At 33.9% G+C, this 23,912-nt stretch overlaps 1 protein-coding gene across 2 annotated transcripts in view; it reads right to left on the reverse strand.

Annotated features, from left to right (window-relative positions):
• Positions 1-5,442: 5,442 nt before the first annotated feature.
• Positions 5,443-23,912, reverse strand: part of LOC149076803 (macoilin-1) — a 61,102-nt gene continuing 42,632 nt past the window's right edge. Inside the window, exons 2-12 of one of the 2 annotated variants that reach the window (XM_089244485.1) lie at positions 21,247-21,388; positions 20,994-21,120; positions 19,143-19,272; positions 17,994-18,060; positions 15,437-15,551; positions 14,116-14,677; positions 12,230-12,388; positions 11,843-12,022; positions 9,745-9,865; positions 8,272-8,443; positions 5,443-6,508 (exon numbers count right to left, since the gene is read on the reverse strand). In XM_089244485.1, the coding sequence (XP_089100611.1) occupies positions 6,261-6,508; positions 8,272-8,443; positions 9,745-9,865; positions 11,843-12,022; positions 12,230-12,388; positions 14,116-14,677; positions 15,437-15,551; positions 17,994-18,060; positions 19,143-19,272; positions 20,994-21,120; positions 21,247-21,388 (2,023 nt within the window). In that variant the 3' untranslated portion in view covers positions 5,443-6,260. Of the gene's footprint in view, positions 6,509-8,271; positions 8,444-9,744; positions 9,866-11,842; positions 12,023-12,229; positions 12,389-14,115; positions 14,681-15,436; positions 15,552-17,993; positions 18,061-19,142; positions 19,273-20,993; positions 21,121-21,246; positions 21,389-23,912 lie in introns of both variants that reach the window. The other variant, XM_089244484.1, reaches the window with a different exon arrangement.

The following is a 23,912-nucleotide window of genomic DNA, read 5'->3' on the forward strand; positions in this document are numbered from 1 at the left end:
TGAGCAAAATTAAAATCTGAATTTTGTCCGCAGGTACAACAGTCTCTCCTACAAAAAGCCTAAACACCCTTCAGAACGTGTGTATTTTGTTTTTAATCTTAGTTTCATTGAGGGGTTGTTTTTTCAATGCAAAGTTCAAAATTGTCCCCAGTATGGCAACTTGAATGTATTTCCCTATAACTTTTGACAACTATTTTAAATTTTTCCTGACTTTCCAAGTTGTTAGGAACCCTGAAATAACATTAAAACAGTATAAATACAAAAAAAAAAATCTAACAAAAAAAATGCATTTCAATGAAAGACTTTATTCATACAGTCAAGTCTAAACTCCACTGCACAGTGTGGGACATTTTGAACTGAAACACATTCCAGCAAAAAACACTTTTTTTAAATTCCATAGAGTTGCTTGCAAGCAACCACAGAAATACAGATGACAGCCTGAACACGACATAAAGATAAGGTAAGAATGGTAGGGGGGGGGGGTGAAGGAGCAAAGACTTACAAGACTGATAAGAAAATTGGCAAAAAACAAACTAAAACAATGGCTTTTTGACCACCCATTTAGCCACAACAAAACACAAACATGCACTACCACAACAGCGAGCGAACGGGAGGAAGAGAAGCGCAGTGAAACATTTTCTTCTTTTATGTTGCATCGGAAACACCACCGGTCCACAACTCATGTTAAACTTGGCACAATATGAAAACTAGAATAATTTAAACTTAACATTAAAAAAAGATGAATATGTCTAACTGTAAACTCTACAGCATCGATTTCTTTTTTTCTTCAAGAACTTGAAGAGCGGAAAAAAAACACACACACTTTTTCAATTTGAGAGCAAAGAATCATCTTTGTCGAAGAAAAATGATGAGCTACATTTTCTGTTAAGTTTACTTTGTAAACACATGCGAACAAAATAAGAAAAACCAAAATCTAAGCCACAGCAGAAAATAAAGTTTTTCGAATTAGATATTTCTTAGAGACAAGCAGATGGTTTGACAAATTTTTAGAACAAATTTCAATTTAGGTGGAAAAATTACCACAAAGACTAACAACAAAAAGGAAAATACACCAGAAAGAATATGAAATTCCTAAAAACATTCTGACACACTATCGGTATCGTCTTCAGAGGATAAATATTGTCGTCACTCCCCCCACCTCCCCCCTGCTAGAAGCATGAATGTGCAAATTTTCACATTTTGGGTTTATCCTTTATTTTGCTGCCACATAGGAATATGAACCTAGTGTTTGTTGGTTTCGATTCTGCAAGTTGCCACTGTCACGAATTGGTTAAAATTCAGGGTTTTAATTAATCAGCAAGGATACCAAATCTCAACTACTGGTTGCTCAGCGGAATAATATACATCTGCACAAGTCAAATGTTGTGTTCAGGAAACAGTTTGACTTATAAAGATGTATATTTTTCTGTTGAGCAACCGACAGTCAAGATTTGATATCGCAATCAAAGTGGGATCCCAGTCAGCATGATAGTGGTTATATTATACTTATTTGCCAAAGACAACGCTCCCATAGTTCGTTGAAATGAATTAGGAATTTCATTTTTTTTTCTGGTGTATTTGCCTTCTCATTTGTCTTCTTTTGCGATTATATCAGGCAAAAAAGCATTGTTTACTCTTCCATAAAATTACAGTTTTTAAGTTTCCCCATGTTTAACATATTAAACATTGCCCTGCACATTAACAAGTTGTAATGTGAAATTCTGTAAAAAAACATCTAAGAAAATACCATTGTTGGGTATTCAAAGTGATGTCTGAATTTGATGTTTCTTCTCTGCAAAACTGACTTATCAGGTGGAGAATAAAAACATTGCTGAAAAAACATTGATCATACTTCAATAATTAGAAATTCATTGTGGATTTAATGTAAAATGTTAATTATACACGCATATTTCGAAGACATTTTTAGTGAGGAATTCAAAATAAATTCCAGAAAGTTTATACGTTTGAGGTATTTCCCCCACGAGTGTCAATTTTTACTCATAAAAATTAATTTAGTCACTAGCATAAATGACAATATTTTTAACTCGATGAACAAATTACATCAAATATATAGCTTATAAGAGGCAGTTTCAACCATTGAAACAGCGCAGGCTGCATTTGACAAACTTGGAAGGCCATTGGCTCAGGATGAAAACATGGTGGGGCTGCAAGCAAAGCAAACGAGGGACAAAAAGGGCACAGTAGCAAAATCCAATATATGAATTCCTATGCGCCTGCATATACAAACGCTCATCATAGTCGAATGGAAACTCTACTTCAAAGGAATCAAAAAGTTTTGTTTTCATGGCTTTTGCTTCGTGCGAAGATTCAAGAAGGCTGTTGAAAGGTTCGTCTGCAGTGTTTTTGTTGTAAAAAGAACTGCAAAACTATTTCCAGACTGACTTGCTAATTTTTTGTTCCTGGAAATATTTTAAAATGCCATGACCAATCAAATGAACACAACAAGTAAATAATTTCCAATAAATAAATATAAAATTTCTTGTAGAACTTTTTTTTAATGCACACTTGCTTGAATTTTATGCACACAAACTGAAAACGATTTATCGTTTGTATGTTTGTTTCTGTGGAAAAATTGGCAACCTTTACTTGATTATTAATTTTCTATGTACTATTAATATTTCCAGTGGGCTGTACAGTGTTTTTTATGCTGGTTATTAAATCAACAAATATTGATGCAAAAACAGTACCCCCCTTCTCCATTAGACTAGAAAAGACTGATATAGGTTTATAGGAGGGTCTCAGAATTATGAGATCACTACCGTTTTCAATAGCAAATATAAAAAGAACAGGTAACTTCAGTAGGAGGCTTCTGAATATTGATTTTCCAGTGGCTAACGATGATCTTGAGACATGTTAGGAGGATCGCTGATCGACATCATATTTCTACAATTTTTTACACCTGTGTGAAACCCCAACATAACAAAATAAACATTCGGTACAGCCTACTATAGAAATATTGACAGTACCCAGAAAGTTAATAATCAAGTAAAGGTTGCTAATTTTTGGTTCAAGGTTTTGATTTTCTGGAAAATGCTTGGGCTTAAATACCCTGTCAAAGGATGTGGGGAAGGGGATCAAAAGACACATGGGATATTTATATGTAGTTATTCTTAAAAATAGTGATATTTTCCCCCACTCTTTTTTTTTCTAAATAGATAGCTGAGCTTTGATCTTTATAATTCTGGAATTTTTGCAAATTCCAAAATCATAGAGCGGATTCCACAATTATAAGAAAAACAAACCCATTGCAAATTTTTGCTTGATAACGCTTTGCACCAAAAGCAGAATGTTTTGTATTGTTCTGCAACGAGCCCCCTGGCTGAATAGAGAGAAATGTTCTGCAGTAAAAACTCCCATAATAGTGTTTTCTACATTTTTCTTAAAATTCCTTCAGATTGTTCTGCAACATATTGCTTTAGGGCACTCTGCAATACCAAATGCCAACTACGTTTGTGCGATTCCTTGCTCATGGCTGTGTTCTTGCTTCTCTATCCTCTTTATTTGTTGCTTTGCTTGCCACAGCATTATGTTTTCAGCCTTTAGAGTGATAATTAAAAGAAGTGTTTAATCAAGTTTAGTCCAAAGCCTAGTGAGCTATTTGTATTAAAATTTTTAATTTTCACCTAAAAAAATTCTATTTCAACTATCAAGGATCAAATCCTACAACTGGCTTGAGATAATTTTCCTAATGAATTCTTGTTGCATTCCCCCCCCCCCTTCTTCAAAAATGTCAATTTACATGCATCCATTCCGAAGATTGCTGAAGATATGCTGGCCATAATGGAGACAGGGTTGGACAAATCTATTGCTTTACATGCATGTAAAAACATTGACTGGCCATTTATATTTTGTGACCACCTGACGTGAGAATATTAAAAAAGAAATGTTTAAACACTCCGATTTGTGATTATCGCAATGAATGCAGTGTTTCTACACATGAGTTGAATTCCATACAGTCATGATGCAAGGTGTAGTCAACAGCAGTATATTGATCTATTTTTACGATCCCTCAATATTTTGAGGTTTGAGACAGGCACTGCACTTGCATCCTGTACCTGGCATCCATAGGCTGGGACTTTCGGCAGGCCCTCTGGTAAGATTTTCAAGGGTCTTTCCTCTATAGTAAATATACAAGTTGAGAAAAATGGGATTAATCCCAGGTTGGAGCCCTGTCAACCATCATATGTGGGAGTCACTGGTGTGACCAAGCCCTTCACATTAACAGTACAAAATTATAATTGATGGTTTGACTGATTACAGATTTTTGATTGGTGGACATACAATTTTAAATTTTACATTTCTTTCAATATTTCAATTTTCTTTACATATCTTTCAATGTTTTTATACAAATACAGAAATTTTTTTATTTTTGAAAAAGTCAGTGAATAGTGATAATATATTTATATTTTTTTGGGCATGTAAATAAAATATTGTGTGCGAGATTTGGGAATCTGTTACTTTAAGTTACATGATTGACTGGGCACATCAAATTTTGACAATTTGTCCACCCCTGGTAGGAGAAACATTTGAAAACACATGCATCACATCTTTTGCGAGGTTAGAAAATTTCAGACACGTGGAAATTAGATTTCTATGGAATTCTTGTAGAAATCAGATCCCAGCAACATTGAGAAATTTATGGATTTATACTGGCTTCCAAAACTTGGGCATGCAATGCCTTGTATAACATAATGATACCACTTTAATTTTACCCCTCTGGATTGAATGGCCAGTGGAACACAAACTGTGGTGCTTGGGTGTACAGTCCTTTCATGTGGAGCCTTCGGTACACAGTACTGGCAGATATTGTCTTACCAAGTAGCATTGCAACCACCGATGTAACAGCCGTGGAGGTCACTCGTTGATTCTGCTCTGCCAGTGTACAGATACCACCATAGCAATACACAGATCATCAAGGGGGCAGTGACCCTTGGTTGACCAGGCACAGGTCCCTGGACAATTGTTTGGAATTGTTTCCATAATCTACATATTGCTATAGTAGCCAGTTGCTATACAGTATGTAGCCAAGCGGAATCAACAAGCAATCTCTACAACTGTTACATCCATGGTTGCAGCATCACTTGGTATGACAATATCTGCAAATAATGTGTGCCAAAAGCTCTACATGAAGGTACTATGTGTAACCATCCACTCCACAGGGGCAAGATAAAGTGGCGTCTTTGTTATATAAGCTGTTGCATGCACAACAACTTTTAGCAGTCAGTATTATAATATGCTTAGGACATTAAAAATGTTATGGCAACAACCATTTATCATGAAGTTAAATATTTTTTAACGAAGGCAAAATTGTTAATGCATTTCAGTTTTTTAATGCTTTAAATCAAACTAACCGTTGAATAAAATTTAATGAATAAATGATAAGACGATATTATTTTAGTAAGTAATTTTTTTTTTTTTTTTACCATTTCAACTGATGATTTTGTACTACGACATACACATCAACTCCCTTTTAATTAAAATAAAGGCAGCTCAAAAAAATAATGTAACAACAAATGCATTTGAAATTATGAAAACATGCATCTGAACACTTTGCAGCAAGCTCGAAAATAATGCCAATCAAAGGCATGTCTGATGTACTTTTGCACAAAATACCAAACTATGATCCTTGAAGAATGCAGCGGGTTGAAAATGCTTGCAGGTTTATTTCAGAGAAAAAAAAAATTCCTGGTATTTCTTGTTTCACTGGGCTTTGATGTCAGACGTAAAAGTGCAATAAAGTCCCTCTTCTTTAGAATATTCATGTACATTTGTATTATAAATTGCTACTATAAACACTGGAAATGTCTACCATTCAAGAATATTTTCTTTAGGAAAAATTACTAGTTTCACACAACACAGAGGGTGGTCGCTGATGGGAAAAAAAAGAAAACAAAAAGAGGGAATTTGGAAAAAAAAAAAATTGTAAAAAGTTCTGAATCACAGTACACCTTTCTAAAACACTGCTGAACTTTAAGCCATTTGTCACGAGAAAAAAAAAGAAAAGAAAGCTACACCAGTATATTCTCACAACTTTTAGAAGCACGTGTAAAATGTGCATAAAACATTTACATAAGATTAGCGTCAATCATTAAAAGATCACTTTTTATGAAATCTTTTCCCAAATCCACAAAAGGAAAAAAAACACAAAAAAAAGTACAACAGCCACTGCGGAGGAAAAAAAAGACAACAAATATATATTTTTTTGAACTCCCCGGAGTTCATTGGCAATCGATCAAGTTTCACATATCTGAAGGGACAACTTTTGGGGTGTACACCGATGCATTTGGGTCAAGATTGGACTTTGTGACCTTCTCTTCACCAATATATTTTGGTGAATACAAAAGAGAAGATACTATCCCAGATGCAAGGGTGATGGCAGGTGGTGACTGCGGGTAGCTGGGACTAGAGGTGACCGGCATGACTGCCATAACCTCGGCGATTTTGGATTTCAGTTCATCGATTTCTTTATCTTTCTGCAACACCATTGCTGCAACAAAAGAAAGAACAATTGAAAAATAAAACAAAGCACATAAATATGCATAAATTCTCACACATTTATTCAAAATATTTAGACGTTAATTAGAACAAGATATGAATGTGTAAATTCACTGTGTGAAATTCATGTGTAAAATCGTTCAAATTTTAAGTACGAAGCAACATTCAAGGATAGGCAAGGATAGTGCACAATGTTCTACGTTTCTGGGCTAGATACACAACATGGATACCACTTGCAAGCTACAAACTAGTGTACTGTACATTTACATGGATTAATATTTTTAACCCTCTAAGTGGTTTTTTAAATTTCCTTGATCCACGTTATAACCCCTGCAGTGGAAATCAAATTTTCTCTCTTGAAATGCCACCTGTTTTCAAGAAGATTGACACTGGGGGGGGGGGGGGGGGGGGAGAGAGAGACAAAGTTAAAGCCGACTGATCCAATGTATTTTTTGCGTATATATGAATAGACCTCATCGTGCCTCCCAGACCTTCAAGTCTATCTCTGCCTATGTCAATCGCTTTCTGCTATTCATACTGTATGAATATTCCTACACCACCTCAATAGGAAACAAAAAAAAATAAGAACAAAAACACTGTCTCCTCTCTCTTTCTCTCCCCTTCTGTTATCAATCATTGACCTGGTTGAGAGGGAGGTTCATGTTTGACTGTAAAAACAATTACAACGCACTAGCTATGCTCATTATTGCCAAAATAAAGGTTAAAGGAGAAATATTTCGTGGCTGCTGAACTAAAAAGCATCGAGTTATGAGAGATATCTCATCATTGCTGCTTTAAGGTTAATGAATACCTTTCATAAGCTGGATGTTGTGAAATCCAGCTAAGTAATGTGAGCTAAGTAATACAGATTCGGCTTACAAAAACTTCTGTTGATATGGATGCATGAGCTAACATAACAAAGCCACATTGTGAGCTGAATTTTCACGCCAATCATCAAAGAATCAATAACCGTCCCTCAAGCCTGATTAATTCACATCTGCTTTGAAATCACTTTCTAAACGTACATAGGCCTACCTCTTTCTTTTTTGGAAAACATTTGAACCAATTCATGTAGAATGAAAGATTAACCTCAGAGAAAATGAAATTTAAAAAAAATGAGCCTAGACTCGAATGCTTTCAGAGCACACTTGCTTCCAGTGCAAGATTCTTAGCATAAAGCTGAATGGCCAAGACATTCTGAGAGTTTATTTTTTTCATCTGTATGCATAAAACAGAAATGAGTTGACTACAACACAAAAAGAGAACCTACAAACCTGTATAAAAAAAAAGACGAGTAGCATGTGTGCTATGACATGTACATAAAGCAAAAATATTTTCAGTTTCTCATCTTCCTATAAATTCTTTCATCAAGACTGGACCCTTCTCTGCCAGTTTACCTTTTTTACAGTGCTTTTTAGTATTTTATAAAAACTTATCTTTATATTTCGGACAGTGCCTGGCATGAATCAAACGATTTTCTATAGAAACCTATGAGAAACTGTGTTTCGGCTAACAAATGTGATTGTGGAATGAATTTTCTTTGTTAGCTGAGGTATCACTGTACTCATCTGTAACCATTTTTATCCTGATGTTTAAATGTGTTCAGTACAATGGAAAAAAGAATTAGAGGTGAATAAAAATAAAATAAGGAAGAGTTAAAGTTCACAAGTAGGAAAAATTAATTTGTTTTTTTAGAAAAAACCGATCAATTTAGATTTTTTAAAATCCAATCAAAGATCAGAATAGAAAACTTACACTGTGATATTTCAAGCTGTCGTTTTGCTTCTCCAAGAGCAGAGAAGAGGTCGAGTTTAAGTCTTGTTTCTGCACTCAGACTAGTCTCAAGGCAGGCATTCTTCTCTTCAAGAGCATTAATTGCAGACATCAAGGCCTGCGTGCTCTGTATTTCCTGGTATGATGACAAAGACTGAAAGTAAAATTTATTACTGAGCATATTCAACTATAACAGTTTTACTAAATGCCATTCTTTTCCCCATATACACTTTGACATAGTGACCCATATGGTTGGGTACAGCAAAGTGTTTTTATTTTTTGTATTAACAATAACAAATGAGAATTTTACATTCAAAGGGTTAAAACATGTTTACAAAGTAACTTTTTTTTTCTGACAGCTAGAAACAAAAACAAATTGAACCTGAAAGAATCAGGTCTGGATTGTGATGTGTCATTCATTTTGTTTTATATTTATATATATAAAAATAATGAAACCTCTTATAAAGTTGAATCTCTCTCCAAAAACATTTTTCACATCTCATTTGGGTATCATAGGATTAGAAGGGAGGGGGGGGGGGTATTCTCAAACTTTTTACACCCACAATGCTCCTAACACTGTGACACTTCGGAAAAAGGTTGGTGGAGCAGCAGGGTGCTGCAGTGCACAGTTTGAGAACCCCAGAATTACAGCATTATGTACAGGGGTAAAGAAAAAATTGGTTGTGAATTTCCAAAAAATACAAGTTCTAAAAACTTATTTGGTTTTAAGTTACATTTTTTATGTGCAAAGAGCCCCCCCCCCCCCACCCAAACTTCTAGATCACAATGATGGCTTGCCATCTGCTGCCTATATCTTTTGGGATACTGTGTGATCATTACCAAATCATAGGACTATTCAACTGCTTGTTGAGTCCACTAGCATGTGATGTTCACACTAAACTTCTTACAAAACAGTCTTCTCATTTTTTTTAAACAATTCATTGTTTGGTAAATAAACTTTGTAATATAGCAACAAGACATTGTTGTGTCCTAGAAGCTTGGGAGGCACCTATTTGTAGTTTGAGCACCTATTGTAGTTTAGACCCAATTAAGTTTTTGGAATGTCTTCTTTTTTTCTTTTTAATTCACTAACAGTATTTTGGGACACTTAATGGTAATCTTACGATACCCAAATGAGACTTTAAAATACATCATTGGAAAGAGATTCAACTTTACAAAAGCAGTTTTATTGTTTTAGTCAAATCTAATAACCAGGGGTGTATGCAGGATTGACCTTAGGAGTGGGGGGGGGGGGGGAGTTGCAATGGATTTCTTCTAGAGAATTCTTGATTACCAACTTTCAAAAATCATTTAATTACCAGAAATAAGATATCATAAGAAAACACTTTTATATTCTATCTTAATTATTTTACAAAGATATTAAAAATATTTTTAATTTTTGATCATCTTGGAGGGAGAGGTAGGGGAATGGGCCTTGTAAAATTCTTTTCTCACCTGTGCTTGCCTTTCCATCTGTTGAATTTTATCATCTCTTGCTTTTAAATCTCGTCTCAACTGTTTCATGTCATTTTCCAGATCTCTTCGTCGTGATTTGCAACTCTCTGTACATTCCGTTCTGATTTTTAAAAAAGTTTGGAATAAAAAATTTTATTATAAAAAGTAGAAATGCCTAATACTCCATGTTAGTTTTACTGGAAAATACTATGCAAACAGTGAAAGCCTAAGTGCAATATGGATAACATGAAAAATGTGAAAACTTGTTGAATAAAATTTAAAAAAATTTGCAGTTCTAGCATGAAGAATAGACATCAGTGTCATTAATTTTTTATGATTTGTTTCTACTCAACAAAGCAATATTTGACAAATTTATACAAAATTACTTATATGAAGCAGAATGTGTTTTAACAATACACCTACTTATAATGCTATAGATTTTGTTACATGGATTACTTTTGTTGGAGAGTCAATTTGTCAAATTGGAGAGTAAGTTTTAGGGCTGGTTTGATTAACAAATCAATCGTTGATAGCAAAGTTTAGTTGAGTTAACTGGTGATCAAACACTAGAATGAAAACTTCCATTACAAGTATACAGACCAACTTCACATTTCAGAAAAAAACTTGAGTGATTAGGTGTCTTAAATTATGTTCCTATACATACGTTTCAGATAAGAGTGTCTATATTTTAAATATTTTTATCAATATTTCGATAAAATTTTTTAGTATCAAGAAATATATGTCTATCCTACAAGAACTACTAAACTGCAGAGCTTCAAATTGAGTTTAATGGGAGTTTCAGAAGATGAGATCAAAATTTATTATCCCCACTGGGAATAGCAGTTTTCTTATTTAGGAAGCACTAGCTTCCCCAGCCCCAAAACAGAATATGCCAAAATCTGTGACGTATGCCACAAAGAAATCAGTGCTGCTGCAGAACAATCTAGAAGTGCAGGAAACACAATTCTGGAGATTTTTTCCATAGAACATTTCCAGTCAGCCGAGGGCTCATTGCAAAACAATGAAACAATGAAAAACATTGTTTTGGGGGGTTCCCAGTAGTTCTAACATTCATTTAGGAGCTCTTAAATATTTTTCTATACTTTTTAAGGGATACAAGCAACAGTATGAAGATCAAAAATAGTTTTTAAATCAGTGACTAACTTGAAACACACAATTTTTGAGGGAAAAAAGAAGACAATATAGGGAAATTCCACTAATAAATATGTTCAGTTCAGCATATCAAATTCTTTCAAGAGCGGATGGCCTTTAATTTCTTAATACAAATACAACACCACAACAGGCAAAATGCCCAGCGAGGTGGCTGAGAATAATTTATCTATCAATCTATTCCTACATTGTTTATATGTTACAAATAAGTATGTGAAATGAATAAAATATAATTTTATAGCATCATATCAGTACTATGTTCATTATAAATATAAATTGAATAAAAATTTTAAAAAAAATATTAAAAATTCTGATTAACCAATCAAAAACTTTAATCAATTCTCAGTTTTGTTAGTTGCCACTATACACTTCAAATTGTAATAATACACAAAATCTAACTTGTACTAAGATTGCTCTACTATATTGATAATTATATGCATTAGACATGTCTACCGCTTGAAAAAACTCATTCCTCATTATCTAGGATGTGATTCAAAAATAATAAAGTTTGGTTCCACCCATTGCACATATAAATATTACAGAACCAAACAAGATTCTTGTACATCAACAAAATTTAATATAAAAAAAAATAGTTGTGATGAGCTTATGGAGAGACTTACTCTTACTGAAAAATTAACAGGGGAATATCTCATGTATTTGTGCATTAACAAAAGCCTTGAAAGAATGGGAGTGATGTATTATATACCTTGCGGTGAACAAGATTTTACACCATTTGGTAAGTCTAGCATTGACAGAGTATAGCTTCAACTGTTAAAGGAACTAGAATGTTAGTTTTCTTTCAATGGAAGTTAGATTGGTTTCATTATGAACAACTAATGACAATACTAGGACGAATTGATTGTTACCCCTTTAGATTTTATATGAAAGGCGCATGAGAATAAAATAGATGGAATCAAGAAGATAGTACCTCGCTGTGGCCATTGCAACAGCTCTCGCAGCGGCTGCTTCTTCTGCTTTTTTCGCTTTCCTCTCTGCAGTTAACTGGTTCTCAAACAAACTTCTCATCTTTCGTTCTTCTTGCAGTTTCTTTTCTAACTGTGCTATTGTCTGCTTGTCCTGCTGTCTGGCGGTAACCAAATTGTGAAGCCTAGTTAAGTGATGAAAGCAGTAAGAAAACCTTAAACACACATTGTTTGAGAAACATTTGTTGTTAATCTTTCAAATAATTTAAGAATGGAAAGAAGCTTCCTAAATTTTATGAGCTTAGAGGCAGAAAATTTGTATCTTATGTGTCATAGATACCACGACAAAAGTAAATCCTAATCAAATGAAACATTTATTAAAAGCGGCATACTTGTTCTGTAAACTTTCATTATCTTGCTGTAACTGAAGAAGTTCATTTTTTACAGAACGTTCCCCAACTGTGATGCCATGAATTTGGCTTCTGAGGTCCTGTTCACACTGTCTGCTTGCTTGAAGATCTGCTTTAAGCCTTTTAATATCTGCTTCAAGCCTTCATAAAAGAGAAAACAAACAGATATAATTACATAAATGTATTTGAATATACACAAATTATATACAGTGAAAACTATGCTACAATGATACTTGGTATAACGATAAATCTCTCTACAAATATATTTTTTTAAATATTGTTTGAATATTTGCAGCTAATCCAATGTTAAGTTCTCCTCTTCATACAATATACTCTACTACATCAAATCCCTCTATAAGCGATATTTTTCAAGACTTGAAACACTGCTATCTCACTCAAAATCGCCTTTGATAAATTTTCAAACCCCTTGCAGGTTTTTTCCCTTCCGAGGGTATCTAGTGACATCTGTATTATGTAATTTGTTCCCCACTCAAAAGTGTTAATGACATTGCTACTGTTGCTACTTATTGCGCAAGACACAAAAGTGTGGTGCAGTAAACTTCTCTTCAAGGTGAAATAACTCCAGGTCTTTAGTGATTCAAAATCCAATAAACCAAAGCAATGAAAAAAACTTGTGATTAATTATTTCTTTTATCAATTATCTGTAAAATTAAACAAGACTTGTATCAAAAATTAGTATTAGAAGCTGTAAGTCTTCAAAAGCATGTTGATTAACAGGGCGAAATTCTTTCAATAACTTCAATACAACTCATGTGTTAGATTTCTACAATATATTACACATCAAAATGAGATAAACACATACTTTGTTTAGCTGTAAACTGATTAAGAATTATTTTTTGATGAGCATTGTTATTATATCTTGCACCATTTCATGTTAATTTTCTACCAGAGTAAGATAAATACACTAAAAAAAACCAGCCGGCTATCAAAAAGAAATAGTTTGCATAGATACCAATTACCCGACCTAAAAATCTAAAGTTTATTGTATGAAATATTTTTTGTATTGAAGAAAATGTGTCATACCAACAAAAAAGAAAACTGGGGATTTTCTGGAATTGCAAAACACAATCATATAACTTGTTTTTCCAGAATGTTCCAATATAGTATTTTTCCTGTCTTTTATGCCTGAGTGGTGTGGTGGCTTGTGAAAGTTACCATGAGGTCACTGGTTCAAACTGGGGAATAGAATATAGATATTTTCCCTAGCAAGCTTGAGGCGATCACTGATGGGTAAAAATAATAAGCCTTTTGAATAAATCAGAAGCATTGGGACTTATGAGTTTGATACATTAGATGCTACTAAAAATTAAAAATAACTGCAATGCATATTATTACCAATTCTCTGGACAAAAAACAAGGAATTACACTATTACTACTACTACCCTGAAATTTCTTAAGGATTTTCAAGCTTAAAAAATCCGAATGGGTAATCTAAGGCAGTAGCAATATTTTCTTCGGGCTTTAGGTAGTCAAGTTATTGACAATTGACACATAATTACAGAAAGATGGTATTTCTAATTTATGCTAACGAACCATACTGGTTTTTACACTTTTTCTTAATACTGAATAGACTGAATTAATTTTAGATAAATATTATTTTACGACAATATATTAGCCATAACTGCAATTGTAAGTGATAATTGTATTTGTTATTCGTAAAGACATTTTTTTACCAGGTGTTCACATAATAAGCCACTTGATACATACAATTATATACAAGTCAATAAGCATTCCAAAATGGATGTAAAATTATAATGAAGAGATAGATGGAGAGATAATTGTGTTATATGCAATATGTGACAAAACAAAAAGAAAAAACAAAAATTTATTTTTTAAAAATTCCAAACCTGTAAGTGTGGTCATCTTTTTGACTATTCAAATTATTAGCTGTCATGTCTTTAGATGAATTGTTTCTGTTTTTCTTTGAACTTCCACTATGAGATACTGTCAGACTGTCCTTCATACTACTACTGTTGTTATGATTCCACTTGTGATTTGAAGAACGAGAAATTGGAGCAGCACATGGAGCTACACCATTACTCTTGAAGGTGCTCTTGTCACGCTCACAGCTCTCGTCACTTTCATCAAAGTCATTTATGCTTTTAGTCTGTTTAGAGAACTGTGTTTCTATGTACTGATAATTATGTTTTTCTATGGCATGTTGCGTGGAACTGCTGCACACATTGTGCTGCTTTTTAGACTCTTGCACCTCCATATCGGAAAACGTTGAACCATTTGTGATGCTCGGTAGTGAAAGGAGAGCCGTCGTACTGTTATGACTGCTTACTGAACTGCTGTTCGAAATGTTCACACAAATGCTTTTTCTGTTGCTACTGCTGCTACTATTGTTGTTGTTATGATTAGAAATGCAGTGCCCATTCAAAATAACTTCCTCTGTCACTTTGGAAGCTGCTGAAGCAAAGGAATGACAATTTGAAAGATAAATAAATAAAAAGCTTTTTATTGACAGAGCATCTCTACATACACTACATTTTCAAGTTTTTAAATAAACTTAGTTTCTGTTTCAAAAAATTTTTTTATTACTTTTAATTCCATTTGCTTGAAAAATTAATAAATTATACACTCGTTAATGTTTCAGAAATGTGAAAGTCATAATTGGTGTCATTCAGTTGATCAGACCATTTGAATAAAAAAGTTGCAGTTAATGTTAATGTAATTCTTAACGCAAGATCTGTCTTTTTTAATTTTTAAAGAGCATGTATGACAGTTGGTAATTGATTAAAGTTGAATTAATTCAAAAAATATATATCCTAGGCAATCCTTTACAAATTTTACAATTGAGATGACATTGTTTGATTTTGCATTTTATACTATACACCAGTGAGTTGCAACAGGTGTACACATTCTTTGAGCTAAATGTGCTTTGATATTATTTTAATTAAAATCTCAGTAGCATTAGCAGATTTAATGTATCTTAATAATCATTCATTTTGGAGCAATATGTAGATGTTGTATGTAAAGATATACAGTAAGCAAGTAACATTTTTTTGGATCGATTTATATCACAATATAATGAAACAAAATGTGTTTTTATTAGTGGTACACAAAAGTTTGTCAGTATTAATCATAATTTGGTGTTCCAGAAATGAAAAAGTTTTTGCTTCTGATGAAAGGTGCAATACATACATATAGAAAATAAATACAAACCTTTGTCTTTCTCTGTTAAGCAAATTCCGCTTATACTTGGTGCTTCAGGTGGCAAAGCCTGTTGAAGAAGTTGTAAATAGAACTCATTTTCTTTGGCAACTTCTTTCTGCTTTCTCTATAATGTGAAATAAAATATTTTAACTTCAGTTGAAAAAAAAACCATTTAATTTCAATAATCTAATTTATCTAAGAATGTAATTTCAATATACTTCCAACATCATTTTTTAAAAGTATTCAGACAATTTGAATTTTTTTTTTGGGACAAATAATCTGTTCACAAAATCTTATATATGAATGTGAAAGTATGTATGTATGTTCTTTATACAAATCTACAGTTTTAGACCGATCGTCGCCAGATTTTGCATATATACCAAACAGGACCGGGATTGAACCGTAGGCTACTTTAAAAGTTCGTCAGAGCGGGGCAAATGCCCGGAATGGGCGAAAAACTGTCGGGCAACAATGGTTTTTGGGGCCTCAACAATCACTTTCGGAATGTTTACTTTAGTTACCGTGGTTCCCAACAATGCGTTTCAGACGTGAATATGTCTTTACAATGGTTTGTCACATCTTTAATGCTGCCATTTTAACAGTTTATTCCTTTATAATGGTTTGTCACTTTTCCAATTTTCCCAGTAATTGAAGAAAACCAGGAAAGCGCCGGGTATTTCTGCTAGCCTATATACAGGGTGTCCTGTAAGTGCTAATGCAGCCTTTATTTCATCAACTGCCCATCGTAGGTATAGTTTCAATTTAAAAAATGCTTAAAAAGGCATTTGAATAATATTCGCTGCACAAGCTGGACATATGACGTCCCTAACAACAGAGAACGACTACGACGACAAAACTGTGAATAAAAATGTTCAATGCCAGCTGATGAACTCAATGCTTGCCGCAAATCATCAACACTCTGGCACGAAACGCTGAACTGATCACGTTCCCAAATGGATTTTGCCAGTTGTCAAAGTCAGTTCAAGAACTTGCAAAGTCTTCCCAAACATTTAACGAAATCACAGACACCATGAGTGGCTTTGTGAGAGAGCGATTCTGGCACCGAAAAATGCCAGTGTGAACAAGAGCAACGAAAAATCCTAAAAATTATTCCGGGAGACTCAATATCTTACAAATCAGTTGACACATTGTCACAGACATAGCATAGACAGTTCTGTATCCTGCAGAATTTCTGAACTTTTTGGATATTCCGGATGTGTCACCACACAACTTGACCCTCAAAGTTGGAGCACCTATAATGAATGCTTTTAAGAAATTTGGAGAGACAGAGACTCTGCAATGGCACCAGACTCTGCGTGAAGAAACTGCACAATTACATCATTGAAGTAACGATTCTAACTGGATGTGCCGAAGAAGACAGCCGCTGTGATGGTCGAGTGGTTATAGTGACGGACTCGCGATGCGAGGATCCAGGTTCGAACCCCACAGTGGTGGTCGGCTGAAGTTGGTTTTCTGTGGTTCCCAACTTCAAGGCGCAAATGCGAACCGATCTCCCTGTTAAAAAGTCTCGCCACAGAGAGCAACAGTCCTACAACGATAAATCATTCAATCATAACACTTCACTCATAGTTTGAAAAACTGGTGGCAGATGGCAGCACTACACATAACAAGCATTACAGAGAAACAAAAAAAAACTTCACGTCAGGTTTCACTACACGTACACGCACATTCCCGCATGTACCGATTCGTTGTGGGGTTCCGCGGGGGGGGGGCTGTGTGGGCGGGGTTCATGTGCGGTGTAGCAGTAGTAGGTAGGGCCTCCAAAAAATGGCTCGGGGATCCATGATGTTCTTAAGTCAGCCACCTCGTTGGGCAATTTGCCTGTTGTGGCGTTGTATTTGTATTTGTATAAGACGTCTTCATTCCACGTATCCCAATTATCACTGAAGAAATGCCATTCACTTTCAAGCGATTACAGTTCTCGATTCGTTTAGCTTTTGCCATGACAATCAACAAAGCGCAAGGCCAGTCGTTGGCAGTGGCAGGTATCAACCTACTTGAGCCCTGTTTTTCACACGGACAGTTTTTCGTCACCTGTTCGCATGTTGGTAATCCCAAAAATATGTACATCTACACAACAGATGGAAAAACACAAAATATTGTGTATCCACAAGCGACTGCCTGAAGTTTTTAATTAAAATATTTAAAAATAAAAGTAATTTTTTTCTTACTTGATGCAGAAATTTTTTTGATTAAAAAAATAATAAGCTATACATATATACATTTTTTACAGGGCGAGCAATGTCGCCGGGTATCAGCTAGTACATTATAACAAAGCATTTTTTTTCATCTAAGTTATAACAGACCTTAAGGCACAGTGTACAATGAAATAATACGGCAAGCAATAGGACAGCGACATTAACATGGATTGGTTTTCAACCAATCTGTGTGCCGATGTTGGAGTCCCATTGTTTCAGTGTGCCTCGCTCCTAAGACTGAGTCAATCAAAACCTATGCAAATGTGATTGGAAGCACAAAATCCCAAAATATGAAGAAATCATATTTTCATATTATCAGAATGATACAATTGAATCAATGAACTTACAAGCCTCATTCTGTACCCAACGTAACTCTTAAAACCAAATCCAAGCGTGACGACTGGGTAGCCAATGCTGAAAAGATAAAATATTTCATACTTTAACCAAAGAAACTTTTTTTCATGATATGGGTGATAGTTTAGAACATCAAAAAGCACTACGTCTCTTTTAAGAAAATCTGTGTAACATTGATTTTTTTTTAATCACAGAATAAAATGCAGTTTTAACCTTAATAAGGAAGTATTTTTTCACTACAATATACGTTGAATTCTCTGTGAGTTCCACACAAATGGAATTCTTTTTAAATGTCATTTAGAAAACAAGTAGAATTATGAAAAAAAATTCTATTGAATATACCTCTGATTTTCATATTTATAGATTCCAAGTTGGTGCCACCATAGCTTTTATGTAAACGGAAGAAAGTTCTATTTTAAGGGGGAAAACTTTATATTTCATATTTGCTTCATTGACCTTGCTCCTAACCTTTCGTGCTTCATTCATGTACCCCCCACTGGAAATGCATGACTGGCTCTCTCTGGTACATTGTGAAAGAACTAGCACGTGGTGCTCTTAATTACTTTACCTTCTTTTCCACAATTAATGATTATATTCTCCCATAAGTCTCAATGTCTTATCACATGCCCTCTCAGAAATGTGTACTACAGGATAGAAAAAACTTCGCTTTAAATTTAATACTTTGCCTTTAATCCTTCGAACAATAAAAAGTGTAAGCAATTTCCACATGGTAACTTTTCTCTATGCAATAAGATGCGAGTGTCCTTGTGAGTTTTTATCATCTTTTTAAGATAGTTTCACTGCTATCTCTTAGAATTTTTCAGTTTGGGTATTTCAGTTGCCATCTGCAGACTAGTAGCATTACCATTTGTATAGTGCATGAGCCATTTCCATACTGGCTTGAAGAGTTAAAATGAATGCACAAGAGATATGTTTTGTTTTCAAAATAAAACATCATTTAAAATTGTTAAAATTATCAAACTTATTCACTAATAGATGAGCATTATTAAAATAAATCTGCATGAATAATTTTATGTATAACCTAATTTAAAATCTTGATTTCCACTATTTTGTTTTACCTTATACTAAAAATAATATTTGATGCCACATTAAAATGCCTCTTAATAAATCTAATAACTTACCAATGAGCAGCAAATGGCCTACAAAGATCTAGATGAAATGGTAAGTTTTTAAGTTCTTTGAGCCGCACTGATGCTTCTATATATACAAAAATTAACCATAGAGAGATGGTAGGAAGACAGATTCCCCTCTCTGTATAAATATAAATAACATTTCAAAAATTAAACTGTTTTTAAAAGCGAATTCATCCATGAATATTAATATCACTCAGAAAATAGACAAAAATAAAATATCAGATTTAAGACTGGTTTTCAAAATGAATTGGCCTATAGAGAGAAAAGTCCGTCTTTACATATACATTAATTTAATTTTTTTTTTGTTTACAGGAGAATTACCCACAGTAATTCTTCGCGCAACCTAATTATGAGATACACTGTGGAAAAAATAAATGAATAAAATAATAATTTGTAGACTCTTATTACAACATCAGAAGCATTGGCAGTGTATTATGATTAATGACATCACATTCAAGTTGTTTAAACAATGAAATATGGTAATTTCTGTTTATCTTTTGCAAAACTGGGAGCGTTTACTTCACGCCAAGCAGAACTCAAGTTTTTATGTGTCATTGATGAAACGACTAAACTATGAAAGCAACTAAAATCATCTTTTGACTAAATTTCATAATTCAAATTTTTATTTTCAATAATAGACGAGTCATTCTTCTGAAAAGAGACATCTCTCAAAAATAAATGCCAACCAAAAAAATTACAGAAAAAAATCTCAGACACTTCTTTATCCACACATAAATAAAGTCAGCACTCAGCACTGATGTTTGTTCAAAATTTAAGGTGAATTTTAAATATATGAAAGCACCCCATTCTTATCAACCCCTAAAGGGCTCGTAAGGGAAGTAAAAGGTTTAATATAAAATGATTCATCATTGCCGAGCTGAAACCGCTAAAACAAATATGAAATTTGGTCACTAGTTTTATTTTATAATGTAGAGATTCACTATATAAGAAAGGATTTTCTAAAATTCAACCCCTAAAGGGGTCATAAGGAGGGCTCAAAGTCTATATGGAGAAACATTTAATTTTTCTTAAAATGGTTCTATTGAATTAAAACTTGGTAAAAGTACTCCAAAATGGCGGAAATATCACAGACTAGAGATATGCATGACTGCTGTGTAATAAAATAAGTAACTGTTGCTTTCTTCAGATAATAGTGACTTCAGAGAGGACTGTTTCTTACATGGACAATTCTATGGCACATGTTCCAGAGTGAGCTCTACAAGTAGCTTGGTTATCTTAGCCCCAAAAGGAGATACCACTAACATGGTTTATAAAGAGATACTGGGGTAAATGGAACTCAATTTTTAGGCAAGTTTTCAGCAATTACTTCAGGAATTTTAAAATAAAATCCCCATGAGCAAAGTCACAGGTAACAGCTAGTTACATATATTTTAGAAATTAGCTTGATGTTGATGCTAGACATTTGCAATATGTTTCATACATTTTGATACACTTTTTTTGTAGAGACATGTTTCTTTTTTTGGTAGACATAAATTTTGTTTCCTACATTTTGAAGTTACTGATTTCTCTGAACAATTTCTTGCTTTCTCACTCACACTTTTATTTTCATTTATTTAGTTTCTAAGATGGAAAGTTACTGAAAAATTATGGAAATGAATTGAGGACCAGCAGGAGGAAGAAATTTTGTTAACAAAAATGATGGCGTTTGAGATAATTTTAAATTGATGAAAACAAATGCAAATTACATGAACTTGAGACAAATATAAGTAGAAAATAATTTTTTTCATCTAAATATATTTCATTAAGCTTACTGGGGCACATTTGTTTTATTTTGTGAGAATAAACAAGATATATTTATAATTATATGTACAAGATTACCTGTGTGCCACACGTACTGAACCCATACGTATGTGCTAGCTGCAAAAAACAGCCAATGAACTGGGATAAAAAGGAAGCAAATCATGTCTGAAGTGAAAGCAATGAATACAAAGAAAACTGAAAAAGCCTGCAAAAAACAAAAGATAATATAAATTTTTAAAAAAGTTATGCCGAAATATTAAAATGAAAGTCATGTTATTACTATTTTGGAATCTCTTCAGAATTCAAAGTTTAATTTTTCATAAGTTCTTACCAGCCCTTGATATTTGAATGAATCGTAAACGCTGCGCAGCAACAACCAAAAGGGCCACAGGTACTCGAAGCGAAACTCCAAAATGAAGTCAGCCAATAGCACCAAGGCCCACACAGCTAGAAACTTCACATACACAAAAGTACTGTAAGGGGAAAAAAAGCAATTTTACCACAAAATAAATTTTTCCATTTTGCAAAATACAATCAACATGAAAGCATGCATGCACGCACACTAATTAAAAATACTTTTATCATCAGTGCTTTATAATATATATACCATGGACTTACTTTCTTTTCTTTTAACCAAGCACAACTCAGGTCTATCGAGATGAGCAATTTACTACCTAGTTAGTTGTGCCAGAAATATAAGTGTGTGTACCTAACAGTGTGAGTGTGTATTTAGTATTGTGTATGGTTTTTCAATGCTGCCATCTATATTTCAGAAGTGAAGTTACCAAAGTGTAATGACTAAATATCTGTACTATTTGTAGGCCTGTTGCTCTATGTGGCGAGACTTTTTAATGGGGAGATCGACTTGCATTTGCACCTTGAAGTTAGGAACCACAGAAAACCAACTTCAGCCGAGCACCACTATGGCGATGTGGGGCTGAAACTAGAGTCACTGCAATACGAGTCCATCGCAATGACCACTCCACCACCACAGTGGCTGTACCATGGACTGCAAAGTACTCCAGAGCCGCTTAATATCTGAGGCTCTGGTGATAATTTTTCTACATTTAATTTACATTTGCATTCTAACGCGTAGGACCATAGTTGCTTCTGCATATTCTTGGTCTACAGGAGTGGGGGAAAACAAAAGATTTGTTTCATTCCTTCTAACTTCATCATTGCTGTGTCGATCTTAAATCTGCAATCTTGAATTGCATTACCTCCTTTCAAGTGATGCTTTGTTTCCTACGGTTGACTGATGATTTTTGCTAACAGTTGTTAAATGGCTTGGTGTGATAACTAATTTTTCTGTAATGTCTCCCTTTCTTATGCTTTCATCAACTAAAATTTCGGTTTTACAGATAAACTTGAACATCTTCTACGAGTAATTTTTTAATGGTAATGAAAAAACAAAATTTATGCAAATTTGAATAAGCTTGATGGAAACAGTGAAGAAAATTTAAGTCTGTACTTTGGTAGAAATCGCAACTTCACAACCACTTACTAAGAGGGCAGGACGTCAGAAAATCTGGCAAAGCATCAGCTGCCCTCTGGACATGACAATGTGAACAAAATGGGATCAAACTCAGAAAATTTCTAAAGAATTTGTTAGAGAGGCTACTAAATAACAGAATAAATGAGAGAAATATCTGATGGTTTTCTCTTGGGGGGCGGGAAGGCAGAAAGCTCTCAATTTTCTCTTTCCACATACACTCCATCCAGGGGCGGCTCATAGTAAAGGTGCGAAGAAGTGCTCCTCAAGAGAATTTCTAGGCATCAGTTTGATGCCCTTAATATTGTTTGATTGGAAAAATATTCAGAAGCGAAATGTCATTTCCATTTGCAGGAGAATAATTTAAAACTTTTAGCAAGAGATTCTACGAAACGACAAGTTCAGTTCATATTTTCAGCACTTGAAGAGTAGCACCTTAGTTGTGAGCACTCTGTAAGTAAGGATGTAACAGTGGAAAGGTAAAGAAGTCTCCCACAGTTTGTTATGTCTTCCCGGCGTGTTAGACCCACGCCTCAGAGATGGTAACTAGCGATAAATTTTTCCCATATGCATAGGGAAAAATTAGCTAAAATTGATCAACGAAGGAATTTTCTTGACATTTGCAGAAATTTTGAGTTCATCAAACAAAAAAAATATATTATTTCTTAATTATATATAGTTTAATAATTTACTAAGCGTATTTGACTACATAATTTTACCAATAGCTGGCAGCACATTTTCCAAAGTGTGTGAAAAATTTACTGAGGAAAATTTTCCTCAAAGTAATAAAAAAAAGTAACAAAAAAATAATAACTCATTAATTTGAAAAACAAACAATTTAGTTTGCAATTTAGTTTGGATTTTATTAAATCACAAAAATTTGTTGTAAGAATAGTTATATTTGTTGCCGACAGGTGGTGCTAAAATTGAAAATTCTTTTATGGCATCATCTGTAGATAACAATTAAACTATCGTGACAATGAAATTTGAAATTTTTTTTAATATCGAAAAAATTCATGCCTTTTTGTGAAAAACCATTAGCTATCATGCACGCATGCAATGAATGTTATGCAAATATGTCAGTTTTAGACTAATATTTTCTGAGGTTTTTTCCCACAGCATGTTATACCCGAGCTATTTTCTTTGGTTAACCAAACTTGTTTTTTTATCTCTGGTCAAGCTAGTGATAGGCAAACTCTCTCTCTCTACAGCCCACTGCATTTTCAAAATAGTATAGAAGTTTACGATTTCTGTGTTTTTAAAAAATTCATTCAAGAGGTTGTTCCACTTTTTTCATATAGAAAATGTAGTTGTGAGAAGTTAAATAGAAATAGATTTAAAATCCCCCTTTGCATATGCAAGAAAACTGAACATAATATGAAATAAACTGGCTGCACACATTGCAGGGAAGTCCGAGACATGCCCGGAACCTTCCAGAATGCTGATCAGAATTTTATGCACCAGGGATACAAGACCCACATTACAGCTCATGGTCAACACCTTCT

This window comes from Pholcus phalangioides, unplaced genomic scaffold (assembly GCF_987345545.1).
Source record: "Pholcus phalangioides strain wild (caught in Gottingen) unplaced genomic scaffold, Ppha-v1.0 ptg000015l_1, whole genome shotgun sequence".
Lineage (NCBI taxonomy): Eukaryota > Metazoa > Arthropoda > Arachnida > Araneae > Pholcidae > Pholcus > Pholcus phalangioides.